The 19,021-nt window shown below is 42.6% G+C and overlaps 1 protein-coding gene across 1 annotated transcript; it reads left to right on the top strand.

Annotated features, from left to right (window-relative positions):
- Positions 1 to 8,185: 8,185 nt before the first annotated feature.
- Positions 8,186 to 17,679, top strand: LOC141340097 (serine/threonine-protein kinase pim-3-like). Its single transcript, XM_073845031.1, has 9 exons — positions 8,186 to 8,210; positions 8,548 to 8,829; positions 8,952 to 9,034; positions 9,140 to 9,190; positions 9,266 to 9,638; positions 9,758 to 9,967; positions 10,016 to 10,097; positions 10,206 to 10,378; positions 17,510 to 17,679. Exons 1-9 carry the CDS (start codon positions 8,186 to 8,188, stop codon positions 17,677 to 17,679), a joined length of 1,449 nt encoding a protein of 482 aa, XP_073701132.1.
- Positions 17,680 to 19,021: the final 1,342 nt, after the last annotated feature.

Raw genomic sequence — 19,021 nt, 5'->3', positions numbered from 1 at the left:
TAGGACACACAGGAGATTATGTTCATGTCTTCATTATGCTTCTTGGTGACCCGAACACCCCTCTTGAGCTGATTCATGAAGAGATTTCCAGACAATGGTCATCTGTCCTGAGAAGAGAGGCACTTCATCTCCTGTCTGAGCCGTGCACACATGACTGCTGGATGTGTGTTTGACCAGATGAAGAGGACTTGGAAAGTCAAAAAGTTCTTATTAGTTTCATGAAATAAATATGAGAATAACTTTAATATCACATTTCATTTGAGGGGCATTTATTTGTTCATCTCTCAATCATCACTGTATTGCATTGCATTATATTTTGCTGTTACAATAAAAACGTCTCGGGTTACGTATGTAACCCTGGTTCCCTGAGGGAACGAGACACTGCGTCATCAACGCTCTGGGGAATGCCATTGGCGAACCCGCCTCTGAATCAGTCTGTAGCCAATAGAACGACGGGAGTGACGTCACCGGCGCGGTGACGTCAGCGACCAGGAAGTATATAAGCACCGGCTTCAGCTTCCAGGAATGAAGCGAAGCGCGGCAGGAATGCGGGAATTATGGTCAGAGACGCAGTGTCTCGTTCCCTCAGGGAACCAGGGTTACATACGTAACCCGAGACGTTCCCTTCCGGGAACTCTACACTGAGTCATCAACGCTCTGGGGAACGATATACCAACTATCCATAATTCCAAGTTCCTGCCCAGTGGTGTTTGTCTGGGAAAGGAAAAAGGAAAGCGTTGCTTCTGGTGGATCAGGCCAGGAAGAGCTCTCTGCCTGGGGTTACCAGGACGAGAGAGAATATCCCTCTGTCTGGGGGACCAGCCCAGAGCGAGAGGGCAGTGCCAGAAGATACTTACCTGAGGGGCACTGATGGTTCTCCGCCTGGGAAACTGCCAGGACGAGAGAAATATTACACCTCTGTCCGGGATAAATGCCAGAGCAAGAGGGAGATGGTATATACCTCGGCCCTCGGGCTCACGAGGAAAGTGGTCGCTCAGTCTGGGGACACCAGCAAAGAGGGACCAGAAGAACTCCGCCTGGAAAACTGCCAGGACGTGAGTGTGATGACATCTCTGCCTGGGACGCACCCAGCGAAGAGGAAGAATGATGTGAACCTCGGCCCTCAGGCACACGAGGAAATAGTCCAAGGCTCCGTCTGGGGAACAGCCAGCACAGGAGGGACTGGATTGGCTCCGCCTGGAAAACTGCCAGGACGCGAGTGGGATTACATCTCTGCCTGGGAAACTCCCAGCGAAGAGGGATCTGATCCGCCTCGGCCCTCGGGCACACGAGGAAAAGAGTCCACCTCTGTCTGGGGACCAGCCAGACGTAGAGGGACAAGAGGTGTCTGGGGGTACCAGAACACCAAGTTGCTTCGCCTGGAAAACTGCCAGGACGCAAGCGGTATTACATCTCTGCCTGGGACGTACCCAGCGAAGAGGGATAAACCTCGGCCCTCGGGCTCACGAGATTTTGGTCATACACCCCAGTCTGGTCACCAGCCAGATAGGGGGTTCTCCTCGGCCCTCGAGCACACGAGGAGAAAGGATGGTCCTTTGTCGGGGCTTACCCGGATCAAGAGGGACCCAAGTGGTGCCTGGAAACTTCTGGCCAGGGCACTGAGATGGCTCCGCCTGGAAACTGCCAGGACGTGAGTAGAATTACATCTCTGCCTGGGACGCGCCCAGCGAAGAGGGAAGTAAAGCACCTCGGCCCTCGGGCTCACGAGGTGGAGGTCTCTGTCTGGTGACCAACCAGACCAAGAGGAAGGAGATATCCTCGGCCCTTGGGCACACGAGGAGACAATAGTCCTTTGTCGGGGCATACCCGGACAAGAGGGACACAAGTAGTGCCTGGAAACTTGTGGCCAGGACACTGGCATGGGCTCCGCCTGGGAAACTGCCAGGACGCAAGCGGTATTACATCTCTGCCCGGGGGGTACCCAGCGAAGAGGGAACTTCTACCTCGGCCCTCAGGCTCACGAGGTATAACTCCTGTCAGCTCAGGACAGAGGAGCCTGGAGTGGCTCGTAGGTCTAGCTCGTAGAACCTAACAAAGGTCAAAGGTGTAGACCAACCCGCCGCACTGCAGATGTCCTGGATAGGGACACCTGCCATCAGAGCTTTCGAGGCCGCCATGCCTCGAGTAGAGTGAGCCTTGACGCCCATCGGTGATGGGAGGCCAGAGGACTCATAAGCCGTAGTTATGGCATCTACGATCCATCTACTGATAGTCGGTTTGGTTGCAGGGAGCCCCCTCTTAGGGGGACCGAAGCAGACCAACAGTTGCTCTGATTTCCGCCACAGGGCAGCTCTGTGGACGTATTGGACACATACAATTATACTTCCGATGGTCGCTCTCCACGAATGGAGGAGGATAAAAGGCCTGCAGGGCGACTGGCTGTGGTACTGCTGTCGGTACCTTCGGTACGTACCCGGGTCTAGGGTAGAGGAATGCTTTGGCCAAACCAGGCGCAAAGTCAATGTATGAAGGGGCCACTGAAAGGGCCTGAAGGTCTCCTACTCTCCTCAGAGAAGTAAGAGCCAACAGCAGCGCCGTCTTAATAGTAAGGAAGCGATCTGAAATCTCCTCTAAGGGCTCGAATGGAGGCCTACAGAGGGCTTCAAGCACCACAGCGAGATCCCACGTGGGGATTCTGGGGTTCACCCGAGGCCTCAACCTGAGTGCACCACGAAGGAACCGTATGACCAGGGGGTTCTTACCCAATGACAGGCCACCGAGAGGGGCGTGGAAGGCCGATAAAGCCGCCACGTAAACCTTCAGGGTGGAGTGGGCTATCCCGGTGGAGAAGCGAGACTGCAGGAACTCCAGCACTGTACCAACTGGGCAGTGGACTGGATCAGCGTGTCGCTCTCTACACCAAGAAGTGAAGAGTTTCCACTTCAGGTCATAAAGTTTCCTTGTAGAGGGAGCTCTAGAGTGAAGGATGGTCTCAGCAACCTCAGTTGAGAGACCCTCACTTATGAGATGCGCCCCCCTTAGGGGCCACACCCATAGCTTCCATTTCTCTGGGTGGGGGTGGCAGATTGCGCCCCCAGCCTGAGAAAGAAGGTCCCTCCTGATCGGAATCTCCCACGGAGAGCCGTCTAGGAGGGCTATGATGTCCGAGAACCATACTCGGGTCGGCCAGTATGGGGCTACTAATAGTAGACTGACTCCGTACCGGCGTACTCTTTCTAGAACTCCCGGGAGCAGAGCGAACGGGGGAAAGGCGTACAGACGAAGCCTCGGCCACGTCTGTACCATGGCGTCCAGCCCCAGTGGAGCTGGAGGCGCTAGAGAGTACCAGAGGGGACACTGCGATGTCTCTTGAGTCGCAAAGAGGTCCACCTGAGCCTGGCCAAACACTCTCCATATCTGCTTCACCACCTGCGGGTGAAGCATCCATTCCCCGGGCTTTACTTGCCCCTGCCTCGACAGGACGTCTGCCCCCACGTTGAGATGCCCAGGAATGTGAACTGCACTCAGTGAGAGGAGTTTCCCCTGGGACCACAGGAGGATATGGGACGCCAGCTTGCATAAGGGGCGTGACCGCACACCTCCCTGGTGGTTGATATAATAAACCACCGCTGTGTTGTCGGTGCGGACCAACACATGGCGGTTTCTCAGGTCTGGGAGGAAATGCCTCAAAGCCTTGAAAACCGCCAGCATCTCCAGGCAATTTATGTGCCATGAGAGGTGCTGACTGGTCCACAGGCCGGAGGCCGAGCGGCCACTCATGACCGCTCCCCACCTGGAGAGGGATGCATCCGTCGCTAGCGTGACGCGGCGACATGGAGCTCCCAGAACCGGGCCCTGAGACAGAAACCAAGGTTTCTTCCACATGTTCAAGGCACGAAGGCATCGCCGCGTGACCTTGATCTTGCGGAAGGGATTTCCCCTCGGGGAAAAACCCTTGGTCTTGAGCCACCACTGTAGCGGCCTCATGTGCAGCAGGCCAAAAGGTATTACGTTGGCTGCTGCTGCCATAAGACCTAACAGTACTTGAAACTGTTTGAAAGTGAGTGACAGGCCTAGCTTGACCGCATTTACTGCAGTAAGGATCGACTCGATCCGAGCAGGAGACAAACGTGCCTGCATCGTGGTCGAATCCCATACGACACCTAGATAAGTGGTTCTCTGTAATGGAGACAGCACACTTTTCTTGGTGTTGAGTCTCAACCCCAAAGCTTCCATGTGAGCGAGAACAGCATCTCGATGCTGAACCGCTAACTGTTCTGAGCTGGCTAAAATCAGCCAGTCGTCTATGTAGTTGAGTATACGGATGCCCTGGAGTCGCAGGGGAGCCAGAGCAGCATCCATACACTTTGTGAAAGTACGCATCTTTGAGATCTATCGTGACAAACCAGTCCTCGGACCTGATTTGAGACACGACCTGTTTGACAGTTAACATACTGAACTTCAGTTTTCTGACTGAGCGGTTCAGTTGTCTGAGATCTAAGATGGGCCGCAGCCCTCCATCCTTCTTGGGAACAATGAAGTACCGGCTGTAGAACCCGGATTCTCTGAGCTGAGGAGGGACCACCTCGATGGCCTCCTTCCTCAGAAGAGAATCTACTTCTTGTTCCATTACCAGAACCTGCTCGGGGCCTACCGTAGTAGGAAATACCCCGTTGAAGGGCGGCGCCGGGGCGCCGAACTGAATTTGATACCCTCTTTCTACAGTACGCAGGACCCATGGAGACACATTCGGCAGTAGTTTCCACGCTGCCAGAAAGTGTACTAAAGGAACCAGCCTCTCGAGGCTGGTTTCTGGTAAACTTTGAGGAATTAATTCGGTGGCCTGTAACAGCTGACTGGCAGGCGACACCTGAACTAACTGCTCTGAAGACCCCCGTGGGGGTGACAAACTTACTGGGTCCGCTACGTTGCCGGGCGGGACCACCAGCAGAGGTTTGTGAGAGACTGTCGCGCCCTGAAACACTGGCAGGGTTAGCTGACTGGTCTCCTGAGGGCCCCGAGGAGAAATGGGCACCATATAATGTGGTGGACCCCACTTCCCCCCGAGAGGGGCTGCCCTCAACGGCCCTGAGCCACAGCAGTCAGGGCCGCTTAGCCGAGGACCTCTTCGACTGAAGCACGACCCTCAGGTCGGGCCTAGTCTTGGAGGCCCCCGACTTGGAGCGCTGCTCACCCTGCCCCCTTGATCTGTCAGGAGGGGTGCGGGTAGCAACGCTCGCTTTCTGCGCCTCGCGGCGTGAGGAGCTGGTACGCGGCTGGGGCTGCTCCCGTCCAGCAGCCCCAGAGGAAAAGACACGGCGAGGGAGGTATTGCTGGAAAGCTGCAGTTTGTCTGCGGGCCTCCTGGTACCTGCTGACGACCGCATCGACCGAGTCGCCAAACAGGCCAGGAGACTGAATTGGGGCGTCCAGCAGGAGGGCCCTGTCCTTCTCCTTCATGTCGGACAGGGACAACCATAGGTGCCTCTCCGCGACCACAAGGGCTGCCATAGACCGCCCAATAGCACGGGCGGTCTCCTTAGTGGCGCGGAGAGCAAGATCTGCTGTACGCCGCAACTCTGAGACATTAACCTCCCTGCCGTCGTCTAAATCCTTGAGCAGGTCGGCTTGGTATGCCTGCAACACAGACATAGTGTGCAGACATGACCCAGCCTGACCCGCTGCCGCGTACCCCTTGCCCAACAAGCTAGATGTTAGTTTAAGAGGCTTGGTGGGCAAGGTCGGAGCCTTCAAAGATGATGCCGCTGCAGGAGACAGATAGCTCTCGAGCGTCTGTTCAACTGCTGGCATCATCTTGTACCCGTGCTCCTCGACCCCTCCCACGTTACCGTAGTAACCGGAGGAGGGGGTGAAAACACGGGCCGAGAATGGTTTCTCCCATGATCTCGACAGCTCACTGCGTTCAAAGCGTTCATCTAACTTGCTTTCTGGCGGCTCATGGGATTGCTCGGCGGGCCAGCTGATGTTGAGTCTGGCTACCGCACGAGTTACCACCTCCAGGAGCTCCTCAAATTGTGGGGATTTCATAGGCGGTTGAGGGAGATCAACACTCTCTACATCAACCTCCTCGGAGGAAGATAAGAGAAGTGTTGAGACCTCCTCCCGGGGGGAAGAAACCGCAGTGCGGGCTTCCGCATCCAGGAGGAGATCAACCGATCTGCTGGGTGAGGAAGGAGATAGGGGATCACCCGTCTCCATACCCTCCAACAGATCGAGCTGCGAACCCCACGAGTGCAGCTGCCGCTCCGCCTCGGCGGAAGCGGGGCCAGACCCGCGAGGAACGCTGGTGAAGGCTCCCTCCTCGAAGAGAGCCCTCCGGGAACGAAGCACCCGCAGTGGAAGACGTTCACACTGCGGACAGCCAACCCCCTCAAGGGCTGACTGAGCATGCTCCGCTCCCAAGCAGAACACACACATCCTGTGTGTGTCCCCACCAACGATGAATCGCTGGCAAGGAGGAACACACATTCTGTGTGGCTGCTGAACCGCCTTAGAAATATCTAATTTCTTTCCCCTTTTGGCAGACATTGCTCAAACAAAAGCTGTGCAAACTGGCACAAAAAACAGCAATGAATAACCAGACAGACAGACCAACATAGAGCGCTTCGCTGAATGACAAAAGCTGAAGCCGGTTTGAAACGCACGTGCTTATATACTTCCTGGTCGCTGACGTCACCGCGCCGGTGACGTCACTCCCGTCGTTCTATTGGCTACAGACTGATTCAGAGGCGGGTTCGCCAATGGCATTCCCCAGAGCGTTGATGACGCAGTGTAGAGTTCCCGGAAGGGAACTACTGAGTTCTGATTATTTAAAGACACATTATTGGGAGATATACAGTAGTCAACATTTGAACTGGATCAAAAAAGTTCATCAAAGTTGTCCTAAGACAAGAACGGGTATTGTTTTGGTTTTAGGACAATTCTGATGAAAGGTTTTGATCCACTTCAAATGTTGACTATTATAGAGTTACAGCTGATATTTAAGTAGTCTACTATTCTGTTATAAAGATCTTACTGATTTACAAGTGATCAGAATTTCATCTTTTGACCAAATAAATATTAGCAACAACAAACTGCATATTTTAGCTCAGTTTGAATACTATCAAAGTGTTTTATTATCCATGATTATGAGCCCTATGTTTTCACTTTATCCTACTATGGGACACAAAACACTTATGTATCAGATATAAAGCACGTTAGATCATGTCTTCACAACATAAATATTGAAATGAAATGAGTAAAATGGCTTATATGATTATTATAAATGATTAATGGAGCCATTTTTTTTCCGTTGTAAATGAAAGATGTTTTCTGTGTTGAATTGGCTAAATGAACATCTTGTATGAATATAGTCTTATATTTCTTCATAAAAGTGTTTCAGTTTTCCTACATGAATAGAGAACCTCATCAAGTAACGTCTACTCACCTGTAAGTTTCTTGATGAGTACAGGAACATCATTCTCCACTCTTGCATTATGGTAAATTCATATAGCCATATATTTTTCGCTTCGTCTTGTTTTGAAGTGTTTTATTTATTTAGATTTGATCAATATTTTGGATAAATGTTAAGGTTTCTGTGTACCTTCGACTACTAAACTTCTTGTCAATAATTGGTTGCAGGGGAAAGCAGTTGAATTTAGACAGAGCTCATAATAACATCTCTGATTTATACTCATTTAACGTTATGCCAGTTTTTGGTGAATCTGACAAGTTAAAATGCGTAAAAAAGTGCGTAAAAATTCAATATATGCGATATATGCGTGCGCTTCCGCTGTTGTACTCAAGCACGCGACGTCCGGAGGTCCGCCTTGCAAATAAGTGATTCGAATTTTAGTTGCTATAGCAACGCGTGTTATGATATGAATTCTGACTGCATTTATAAACACTCGAACCCATCAATATCTGTTGGTTGAGAGACGAGGCGATTTCAGAGACTTTCGGAGACTATTTACTGTGTGCTGAGATTGTGATTGTCGGAGGAGTTCGGAGCGAGAGAAGACTTTTATTTTAGATTGGAGGATATTTTCTTTGAGTAGAGTTTTATTTTTGAAAGATTTCAGATTATTTCTGAGGAAAGTTTTATTTTATTATTCTCTTCTTTGTTCTCTACTTTCTTTCTATCTTTTTTCTTTCTTTCTTTCTTTTTTATTTCATTCATTCATTCTTTCTTTTTTGTTTTTATTGGAGTTTGAAGGAGATCGTCAATGACTGACTTTGGTGAAAGACGAGGTGAGTGTTTTAATTTTCATTTGTTTGTTATTGATATGTTATGATATGATGTTGTACATTGTTTGACTGAATTAATATAAAGAAATGTGTGCAGGTTAACTCATTTAATCACACGTTTTTCTTAGCTCAGTGATCACATGTATTTCATTCCTTGTAAATGAAAACCAGTGAAATAAATGTTTTATTCTTTGTCACAATTATAATGCTGGGAAACGCAACTGCAATGAAAGTTTAAAAATCTTAAGTTATAAAATTTGATGTGACCAGTGACACTGATTGTTGATTATCAATAAACATTACTAATAAAGCCTGTAAGTATTAGATGTGTGAAATATTGCATCCTCAGGCCGCTCCAGATCCAGGAGTGCTGCTTTCACCCAGACGGCTGCTCAGGATGTTGAGAGACGTGGCTCTGGTGATGGCACTCAGGAACCACTGACAAACCCAAACCAGACACTGAGCCAAGAGCTGCCTGGATATATTGCACCTCTGCCTTCCGAGTTGGCCGTTTCTGTGTCCACAGATCAGCCTCACAGGAAGAGGAAGTGGCAGAGCGGCAGCCAGGAGGATGAGCGTCTGTCCACCTCATACAAAAGAGCAGCAAAACGCTCCCGCAGAGGTCAGACTACACTGATATTAAACATGTGATGACTCAGTTTTTAAATGATATGCCACTGAAAATGCTGAATTAAAGAAACTATGTTTTCTGTTAAAGACATTTCTTGTGGTCTTGTGTTGCAGAAGCGTACGTGAAGGGCCCATTGCTGGGGCGAGGTGGATTCGGCTCTGTGTATGCTGGGACCCGCAGGTCCGATGGACTGCCAGTAAGACCCTTTCTTCATTCAAACAGCCTTTAGAAATGTTGATATCAGTAAATGTCATCTGTGATCATTAGTCAGTGTGATTTACTGTGCTTCATCTGTCTACAGGTTGCCATCAAGTACGTCTCTAAAAGCAGGACACCAGAGAGACTGAAAGTTGTAAGTTGAGTGTGAATCTGTTGTTGTGTTTGATCCGCATTCAGCGCTGGATATAATGGAGCGTTTGTCCTGCAGGAAGGTCAGGGTCGGCTGCCGCTGGAGGTGGCGCTGATGACCCTGGTCAATTCGGCTCCTGCCTGCCCCAATGTCCTGCAGCTGCTGGACTGGTTTGACCGTCCCCGACGCTACACCATGATCCTGGAGCGTCCGGATCCTTGCCAAGATCTGGAGGCTTTCTGTGAGGAGAACGGACCTCTAGATGAGAGTCTGGCCAAGAAAGTCCTGCTGCAGTTGATCACGGCGCTCAAACACTGCGAGAGCCGCGGAGTCCTGCACCGGGACGTCAAACCAGAGAACCTGCTGATCTCCACAGAGTCACACGACATCAAGCTGCTGGACTTCGGTTGTGGAGATCGGCTAAAACGCTCGGCCTACAAATACTTTGCAGGTTGGTTTGATCTCACTGCAGTGATCTGTGTTTGTTTGTCAACTTTCATGATCAACCAAAGGGAATCTGTTTGGACTGGAACCTTTTCAGATGATGTTTGTGGTCTTGTTGTGTCTCAGGCACTCTTCAATTCGCCCCTCCTGAGTGGTTTCGGCGGCACCGCTATCACGCAGGACCGGCTACGGTTTGGTCAGTGGGGGTGACGCTCTACAACATCCTGTGCGGCTGTTTCCCCTTCAGAGGCTCGTTGAGGGTCACCTCCAAAAGCAGACTGCACTTCCCTAGAGAGCTGTCTACAGGCAAGAGACAGAAATCACGTCCAGATCCAGGTGAAGTGTGTTGTTTTGTGTTTCTGAAGACTGTGTTGTGTGTAACAGAGTGCCGTCAGTTGATTGGCTGGTGTCTCAGTGCAGCGCCATCAGATCGGCCCACTTTAGACCACATTGAGAGCCACCCCTGGTTACACTGAACAGGTGGCCAGAGACACACACTTATCTGACTCACGGCAGTCATGGCTGGATTGTGTTGTTAGGATCAGACTAGATAAATGCTTTTGATTGTTTATAGGGTGAGCAGGAGTGACACAGGAAGTGCAGAGTACAGCTTCCTGATCACCTACAGAAAGAGCAGAGGATCATGGGCCAATGGCCGACACAAAATGAGGGGTTTTGATCTTCTGCTCCAGTCTGTGAGGGGCTCTGTATGGATGCTGGAGGAGCTGACAGGCCAAAAATCAGCTAGTCTGATGTAGCAAAACATGAAGTTTTTACACAATTACAGTGAAGAGTAGGGAGAAAAGTATAAACTAGCATAATGTGTTAATGTGAAAAATGATCTCATGTTCATCCTGTACTTTAGTACTCTCATAGCCTTCAGTAAACAAAGACTCCACTAGGAAGCACAAAAACTCAAAAACCTAATAGAATCTCTTCTAAATCTCCATCACAACTAATTATATTAAAACTATAAAACATAAAATTACACATTAAAAAACTTAATTTCAACTTTTACCCTCCTAATAGAGTATTATCCCCACAATGTTTACAATAGAAACATGTTGAAATTTAAAATTCTAATTTAAATAGATTGAACATAATTAAATTAAATTGTGACAAAATGTTCAAGAATTGTGTTGCTTCGGCGCAGTTTAACAAAAAAAAACAAATGAACAAGCAGGACAAAAGTATGTATTTCTTTGAATATGTATGGGGAAAGTCACTGTACTGCAGAAATAGAAATAAAACAAAATATAGAAATAAGAAATAGAAATAAGAATATCAAAACCCAGGACTTAAATTAAATGGCTTGCATCTCACCTTTAACCATTGAGTTCAATTTTTTTTTTTAGCAATTAATCTGCCAATTATATCTTAATAATTCATTTTTTTTAATCTTGATTTATTTTTATGATTATTTATCTATTTATTTATTACATGCTGTCCAAAGCCAAAAAAAAAAAAATATATATATATATATATATATATATATAGTTGCTTGCGACACTCACATGGAAAATGGGGAATGTGGAAGTAACATGTTTTAAGCGGCAATCAATAGTTTCAAACACTGAATATTTCCAGCTCTAAACCCCATTTATTTTAGTGTTATCTCAAGCACATTAACTGGTAATTTAAATAAAGAACTTAATTTTTGGACATTTTTAAATTGCCAGCTTACTTAATGTTTATCGTTAGATAATACATAGTTAAACTGTTATTGCCGTTAGATAATGTGAGCAGCACTAGCTATCATTAGCTACCAATGTAAACAAACTAGCTGTCATAACTAGATCTCAGGTAACTTACATTTACCTCAAATTAATTGTAGCTATTGGCATTTATTAAAAGCTTTACGCTAAAACAACTATCAAACTCTGAATGAGTTTCTATAAGGACTGCCCATTAAATAATAATAATAAAAAAAACTCTCACTGGATATATTATATAATAAAATGTTTTGTTGAGTGCATTTGGTTAGCATAATTATTATTCACAAAACTACTAGTTTGGGTTTATAGTGAACATTTGCTGGCATTTATTGTGATTTATTTATTTTCATACTTAAGTGAATCCCTTAAGATAACATTAGGGTATGAGTAATTATGACCATAATAGCATAAGAAAAACAATAAATCAATGCATGCATACTGTAAACGTATTCTACAGTATGTTATGGGACACTACAGAAATATGTGAACCAATTATAGCTTATATTAGTGATCTATCTAAAAGCCTGTCTTTTGAAAGTCATGCAAAAAGTGGAGATGAAGAGACTTTTTGAAAAGATAAAAATATAATACTAAAAAAGACAACAGGCACTTTATCTTCATGGAATGCATATCATGCTTGTTTAACCACAACTCATTGCAAAATATCGAGGAAAACATTTCAGCGTGAAATATTTAGAATATTTAAAATGTAAAGTGTTGTGAGTTTTTGGCTCAAGGTCTGCATTTAAAGTCACACCAGAGGTGTTCACCTGGGATTTGTTCTTCAACACTGACTGAATCAATCATTTCTATTTGAACATTGCTTTATACACAGGCATTGTCATGTTATAATTCCCTAGAACAGGGTTCGTACGGGTGCTTGAATTCCTTGAAAATGCTTGAATTTTAATGTAGTGTTTTCAAGGTTTGAAAAATGCTTGGATTTTGGATGAAGTGCTTGAAAGTGCTTGAATATGCAGTTGCATCGGTTTCATATTAATTCCCTTTCATACTAAATAGTTATTTTTTGTGATGCTTATAATATGTAAAAGAAAGAAAAGAAAAAACAGGTCCGCTCCAGTGTGCACGTGAGGCTGTAGTGTGATCCGCCGGTCTTTCTTGCTGCGCGCCCTCTGATGGAACAGAGAGCGGTAGATAAAACATGCCAGTTATCAGGAGGTTGTTGCATCAGTCCTCGATGGCTTGAAAACGACAAATAAGAATTATGTTTAAAACGAGAATTTGGGGATCGCAAAATTGCCAGCCCGATGTCCCGGGGCTATTGTGTTTTCCAGTCGGGCAACTAAAATGTTTCACCGGACTATCTTAACGTAGAGGGCTCGTGCGGGTCATTACAAACTCATCAATTTAGCCTTATCAAAGTTAAGGCCATACAAAGTTTTAAATGTTTTTCAATAGTATAAGAAAAGGTTTAATTATAAGTTTAAGAGTTAGGGACGGCTATACGAGAATCGCGATAGGGCTGGATAAAACTTCAAAAGGCAATGATATCATATTGAATAAACATACACACTGCACGTTTCAAAGTCAAAACGCGGCACGGATGTCTTTATATGAATGTATCTGAAGGGAACCGACTGTCCTCAGAAACGTGTCGTTGGCATTTTCATTTCATGTCTGATAAAACTGCGTTACTGCTGATTTGTGTACAGCCGTTATTAGGAAACCATAATATTTCAGCACTCCTAAAGCGCCCCCTCGTGACAGGGAATGAATTTGCGAATATTCAGCTGTTTAGCAAGATTATTACAAATATTGGCCCATGTTTTTATGCAGCAAACACATAAGAGTTGTAAAAGTTATCTGCTTTCTAAAAATCTAAACAGTTAAGACAGTAATATTTATGTTTTAAATAAATTATACTTGATATATCCATTTTAAAGGTATAAAGGCTGAAATGCCATTGTATAAGATGTTTTGTTTTTGTGAAAATCTGAATTATAAATCATGTCATTTTATGGCTTAATGTTACTGTACATTGTTCAACCCCACTACAGTGTTCATTTTACTTGTGCAGCTCTTAAAAAGGGTCATAAATTGCCTTAGATTGATATTTAAAAATTCCTTTAAATTTTAGTGAAGAAAATACCTTGATATTTGTGAATAGAAAATCAAATAGGAGTCTAAATGTCAATCAAAAATATTTTCAATGTTTAAAAAATGGTCTTTTTTCATTTGGGCCAGTTCAATTTTATTATTAATTTTATAGTGTCTTTTTGACTACCTTTTAGTACTTTTAGGCTGGAATGTGAAATGTATTTGTGAAAATCCTTCAAGTTTTAGAAAGTTTTTGAATTTTAGTTTATCATATTTTTTTTTTTTTTACAGTCATTTTATACCAGTCATTAATGTGTTACCATAGACATTGCCCTACTCCACTTATACAGTATTACTTTTATTTGTGCAGGTCCTAAAAAGCCTTTAAATTTTATTTTTAAAATACTACAGATACTCAGTAAATTATATTAATTCTATATTTTAAATTATATAATTTGTATACTGAATGTTGACTATTTATATGGGGCAATGTTATATGCAATCTAGACAGTTGTTTTTTAATTAGCACAATAACATCTGATTTACATGTATGTGAATATGTAATTTGCCACAGTGCTGGAAAATCTTGAAAATGCACCTTGAAAGTGCTTGAAAAGTGCTTGAATTTTACTTTGGAAAAGGTGTAAGAACCCTGCTAGAATATCATTATATGCTTAAACATTAAGATTTGTACTCATGGAAATTCCTAAAGTAGTCAAACTTGTTTATAAGAAGGGGGTGTCCCAATACTTTTGGCAATATAGTGTACAAAAACGATGGCGCCGACCCCATTTATGCATTAATTAAATTTTAACTTATTTACTTAGCAATAGCATTACATTCAATTTATAAATTTATACTGGATACAGACCAAAAAATAATAATAATTGTGATACATGTCCCTGTACATGGGATTAATAATACAACTCCAACACTTTGATTTCAGTAAAGTGATTAAAAATCTGCAAAAAGAGCACATAACGGCCAGAGAAATATAAATATGTGAAAATAAATAAAGAAATAAAATGAAGAAATAAAGAAATATGTGGAAAACCTGTAATAAAACGGACTTGAAGGCTAGTTTAAAGATAGTGATAGGCTTAGGCACTTAACTTGACATTTGTTCTTGTAGATTCTATGTTGTGTTATTTCAATTAAATTCATAATGTTAAAGGGAACCCCAGGTATTAAGACCTGTATGGCTTAATATAACGTAAATGATGTTTCTTACTAAAATATGTAGTAGAAAACCCATAAAAGACTTGCGTTATTTAAAAAAATCCACATCATTTTATATTTTGATGACGGGAAATGGTTGCACTCTGGCACTACCTGTTGCTATTTTTACCACAACACAACTCGGAAAATAAAATACTGATACAATGCAGCATTGTGTGGCTTTTGGTCGTAATTTTTTCAGTTGAAGAGCAACAAGAGAAGCGATGTGAGTCTTCACTGCATTCCTAGTGATAAGAAGAGTTGAATAAAACTTCCTAAAGACTTCCATCATTGTTCTTTCCACTTCAGCCCTGATGGCTTTGAGGCTTTTAGTAAAACACAGCTACTGACAGAGCTTACAGATGTTAGAGACAAGAAACGCTAGATGCCATCCTGGCAGGATGTGAACATGCCGACGCTTGTCATGATGTCACAGCCACTGAAGGAGTTTCTCAAGGTGCATTTCACTCCATATCTGGAAGCGTTAAGACTCCTCATGGGGAAGATCAATGGTACAGCATTTGGTTTAATCCTATGCCTTTATCTATCACCACCTGTAAGCTCTTTCAGTAGCTGTGGGCATCGTATCAGTGTTTATTCCGAGTGTTGTGGTGAAAATAGCAACCGAGTGCAACCATTTCACATCATAATGGTGCCAATAGTCCAAAATATGTAAAACAATGTGAATTTTTTAAAATATCTTTCAGGTGTTTTCTACTACAAATTTCACTAAGAGAAATTATTTACATTATATTAAGCCATACAAGTCTTAATACCCAGTGTTTCTTTTAATGAAAACATGTAATGACAAGCAAAGACTGTTGACACACATGAAGCAACGTGGATACGTGGATGAGTTATAAAAAGACACTAATAACTAATGCCCTGTGTGTTTTGTGTGTTTCCCAGATTTTTTATTGTCAGGAAACGGGAAAGTTTTGTTTTAGTGACAGCTTATGTGGAAGCTTTGATATCATTAATATTAATGAGGTGCTGCTGAGGAAAGCTGCTAAAGTTCTCAGCCCAGTTCACTGCAAGTTGATGTAGTTTATGAACTCTGTCTACAATTTTAAAAACAAGGTTGAGTATTGGTTGAGTAATGTTCTGTGAAAAACCTTGAACATCCATGTCCTTTATACAAAAGGTTTTTTTAGTGGAAAATTGGTCTTTAGATGACTAAAAATCATAGTTCACTCTAAGGAAAAAAGGTTATTTGGGGAACCTGTCCTTCTAAGTCATTGCTGCTGCTTCTGCTGCTGCAAAAAACCTTCTCGAACCTTTTTTTAAGTGTGTATGACATTACTGTACTGTGGATCAGGGTCTTTATTTATGTGAGAAAATGTTTCAAGGCTCTGGTCATGCTTTTGGACAGTTGCAAAACTCAGTTTGTCCAGTAGAGGTCGATGAAGCTGCAACTTTGCATAGGGAAATTGTGAATTAGTGATAGAATTTAACACACTGTACAGTAGATGCTTGAGCTTTGGCGCAAAATAACCCGGTGCTTTTTTATTATTATTAATTATTATTATTGTTTTAATAGTGAAATGTGGTCTTGCGCACATCTAACAAAATATAAGAACAGGTAATAACCTAAAAGAATACATGCGAAAAAATAATACCCTATGATTGCGGCATCACAATAATCACGAGAGTTTTGAAAAGCCATTAAGACTGCATTTCCCAGTGTCACCGAGGATGAGCGTCCTCATAATAATAAAACACCCCAGTTATGAAAAGGATGAAGGGAGGAATGCGTGATCGTGACGTCAGCAAGTGATAAAGAAAACCTGTAATGTTATTAATTGTGCCAGAGGATATCTGTCTTTGTAATTAGATTTTTTAAAGGATTCTTATTGTGTTATTTACTATTTGTAGGTATTTATGAGTGATTGAGTTTATTTTGAAGCATGTGCAATACGTATTTTAATATAGTTTATAGCCCTATTGTAATTGCTTCCTGTGGGATTAATAAAGTGGTAAACTAAACTAAACTAAACTAATTAACTAATAGTTAACTATAGTTGAGGAAACACAAGATCAAATATATACCATCACGAACCACAAGGATAAATCTCTCTTGTACAAAACTCAGACTCATCAGCAGGGCTGTAAAAAGTACTCAAAAATTATGCTCAAATTAAAGTATAAATGCTCAGTAACAGTTTTACACCAATTGAGGGTCATTCCACGAAATCAGTGCCTTTTCCACTTGGAAAAATTAAAAAATGAAATACCTTTAATCAACATTTTTTAAATATCTATGAAATGAAGACACATTAAAATGACAAGAAATTGATTGTGCCATCTCAGGCTCATGTTTTGGTATTTTTGTCAACCCTGTTATTGACACAAGCTTTAATAGACCCTATAGTTGTAATTAGTTGTAATGTGACAGTGGAGTTTCAGTGCATCATCTGATTTGATCTCAACAGCAGCGGTAGAGTTGGGTTTCCCTCAGTGTGATTCAACTGATGGATCCCATAAACCCATTACTCCTCCATTTGAAAATGCAAAACACTATTCCAACAGAAAAGTAAAATACTCCATTATATTGGAGACGGTTGTTGATCACAAATCATGGAGAGTGAAATTCAGTAAATTATCCAACTTTTTTTTTGCTTTAGTTAGGCTATATTTATATCCCAAGCTAACAGTTGTTTGTTGACTTACTAGTAGATTTAGCAGTATCAGTGGTCATGATGTTCGAGAGCTACAGAACTCCATCCTGTTCCAGATGGAAGAAAACGACAACCTTTTCATATCACTGAAACATGTTCAATCCAACAAAAACTGTTATGTTTTATTGTGCAGTGGATATGTACAGTAGGTTGTGCAGTGTTTTAGGATCTGAGTTTCTTCACTCATGATGTTCTGCTTCTCTTTGTAGGACACACAGGAGATTATGTTCATGTCTTCATTATGCTTCTTGGTGACCCGAACACCCCTCTTGAGCTGATTCATGAAGAGATTTCCAGACAATGGTCATCTGTCCTGAGAAGAGAGGCACTTCATCTCCTGTCTGAGCCGTCCACACATGACTGCTGGATGTGTGTTTGACCAGATGAAGAGGACTTGGAAAGTCAAAAAGTTCTTATTAGTTTCATGAAATAAATATGAGAATAACTTTAATATCACATTTCATTTGAGGGGCATTTATTTGTTCATCTCTCAATCATCACTGTATTGCATTGCATTATATTTTGCTGTTACAATAAAAACTACTGAGTTCTGATTATTTAAAGACACATTATTGGGAGATATACAGTAGTCAACATTTGAACTGGATCAAAAAAGTTCATCAAAGTTGTCCTAAGACAAGAACGGGTATTGTTTTGGTTTTAGGACAATTCTGATGAAAGGTTTTGATCCACTTCAAATGTTGACTATTATAGAGTTACAGCTGATATTTAAGTAGTCTACTATTCTGTTATAAAGATCTTACTGATTTACAAGTGATCAGAATTTCATCTTTTGACCAAATAAATATCAGCAACAACAAACTGCATATTTTAGCTCAGTTTGAATACAATCAGTGTTTTATTATCCATGATTATGAGCCCTATGTTTTCACTTTATCCTACTATGGGACACAAAACACTTATGTATCAGATATAAAGCACGTTAGATCATGTCTTCACAACAGAAATATTGAAATGAAATATAAATGGCTTATATGATTATTATAAATGATTATATGATTAATGGAGCCAATTTTTTTTTCCAGAGTAAATGAAAGACGGTTTCTGTGTTAAATTGGCAAAATGAACATCTTGTATGAATATTAGTCTTATATTTCTTCATAAAAGTGTTTCAGTTTTTCTACATGAATAGAGAACCTCATCAAGTAACGTCTACTCACCTGTAAGTTTCTTGATGAGTACAGGAACATCATTCTCCACTCTTGCATTATGGTAAATTCATATAGCCATATATTTTTCGCTTCGTCTTGTTTTGAAATGTTTTATTTATTTAGATTTGATCAATATTTTGGATAAATGTTAAGGTTTCTGTGTACCTTCGACTACTAAACTTCTTGTCAATAATTGGTTGCAGGGGAAAGCAGTTGAATTTAGACAGAGCTCATAATAACATCTCTGATTTATACTCATTTAACGTTATGCCAGTTTTTGGTGAATCTGACAAGTTAAAATGCGTAAAAAAGTGCGTAAAAATTCAATATATGCGATATATGCGTGCGCTTCCGCTGTTGTACTCACGCACGCGACGTCCGCCTTGCAAATAAGTGATTCGAATTTTAGTTGCTATAGCAACGCGTGTTATGATATGAATTCTGACTGCATTTATAAACATATATATCTATGTTTATAAACACTCGAACCCATCAATATCTGTTGGTTGAGAGACGAGGCGATTTCAGAGACTTTCGGAGACTATTTAC

The sequence above is a fragment of the Garra rufa genome, chromosome 8 (assembly GCF_049309525.1).
Source record: "Garra rufa chromosome 8, GarRuf1.0, whole genome shotgun sequence".
Classification (NCBI taxonomy): Eukaryota; Metazoa; Chordata; class Actinopteri; order Cypriniformes; family Cyprinidae; genus Garra; species Garra rufa.
Note: the sequence above shows the minus strand (reverse complement) of the source record. Positions and strands in the feature narration are given on the sequence as shown.

Bases quoted from the DNA above. Each gene is read 5' to 3' on its own strand.
- LOC141340097 (XM_073845031.1), top strand. From the start codon at position 8,186: ATGACTGACTTTGGTGAAAGACGAG. The intron at 8,830-8,951 runs GTCAGACTACAC...CTTGTGTTGCAG, and splicing joins AGCAAAACGCTCCCGCAGAG to AAGCGTACGTGAAGGGCCCA. The intron at 9,191-9,265 runs GTAAGTTGAGTG...TTTGTCCTGCAG, and splicing joins CACCAGAGAGACTGAAAGTT to GAAGGTCAGGGTCGGCTGCC.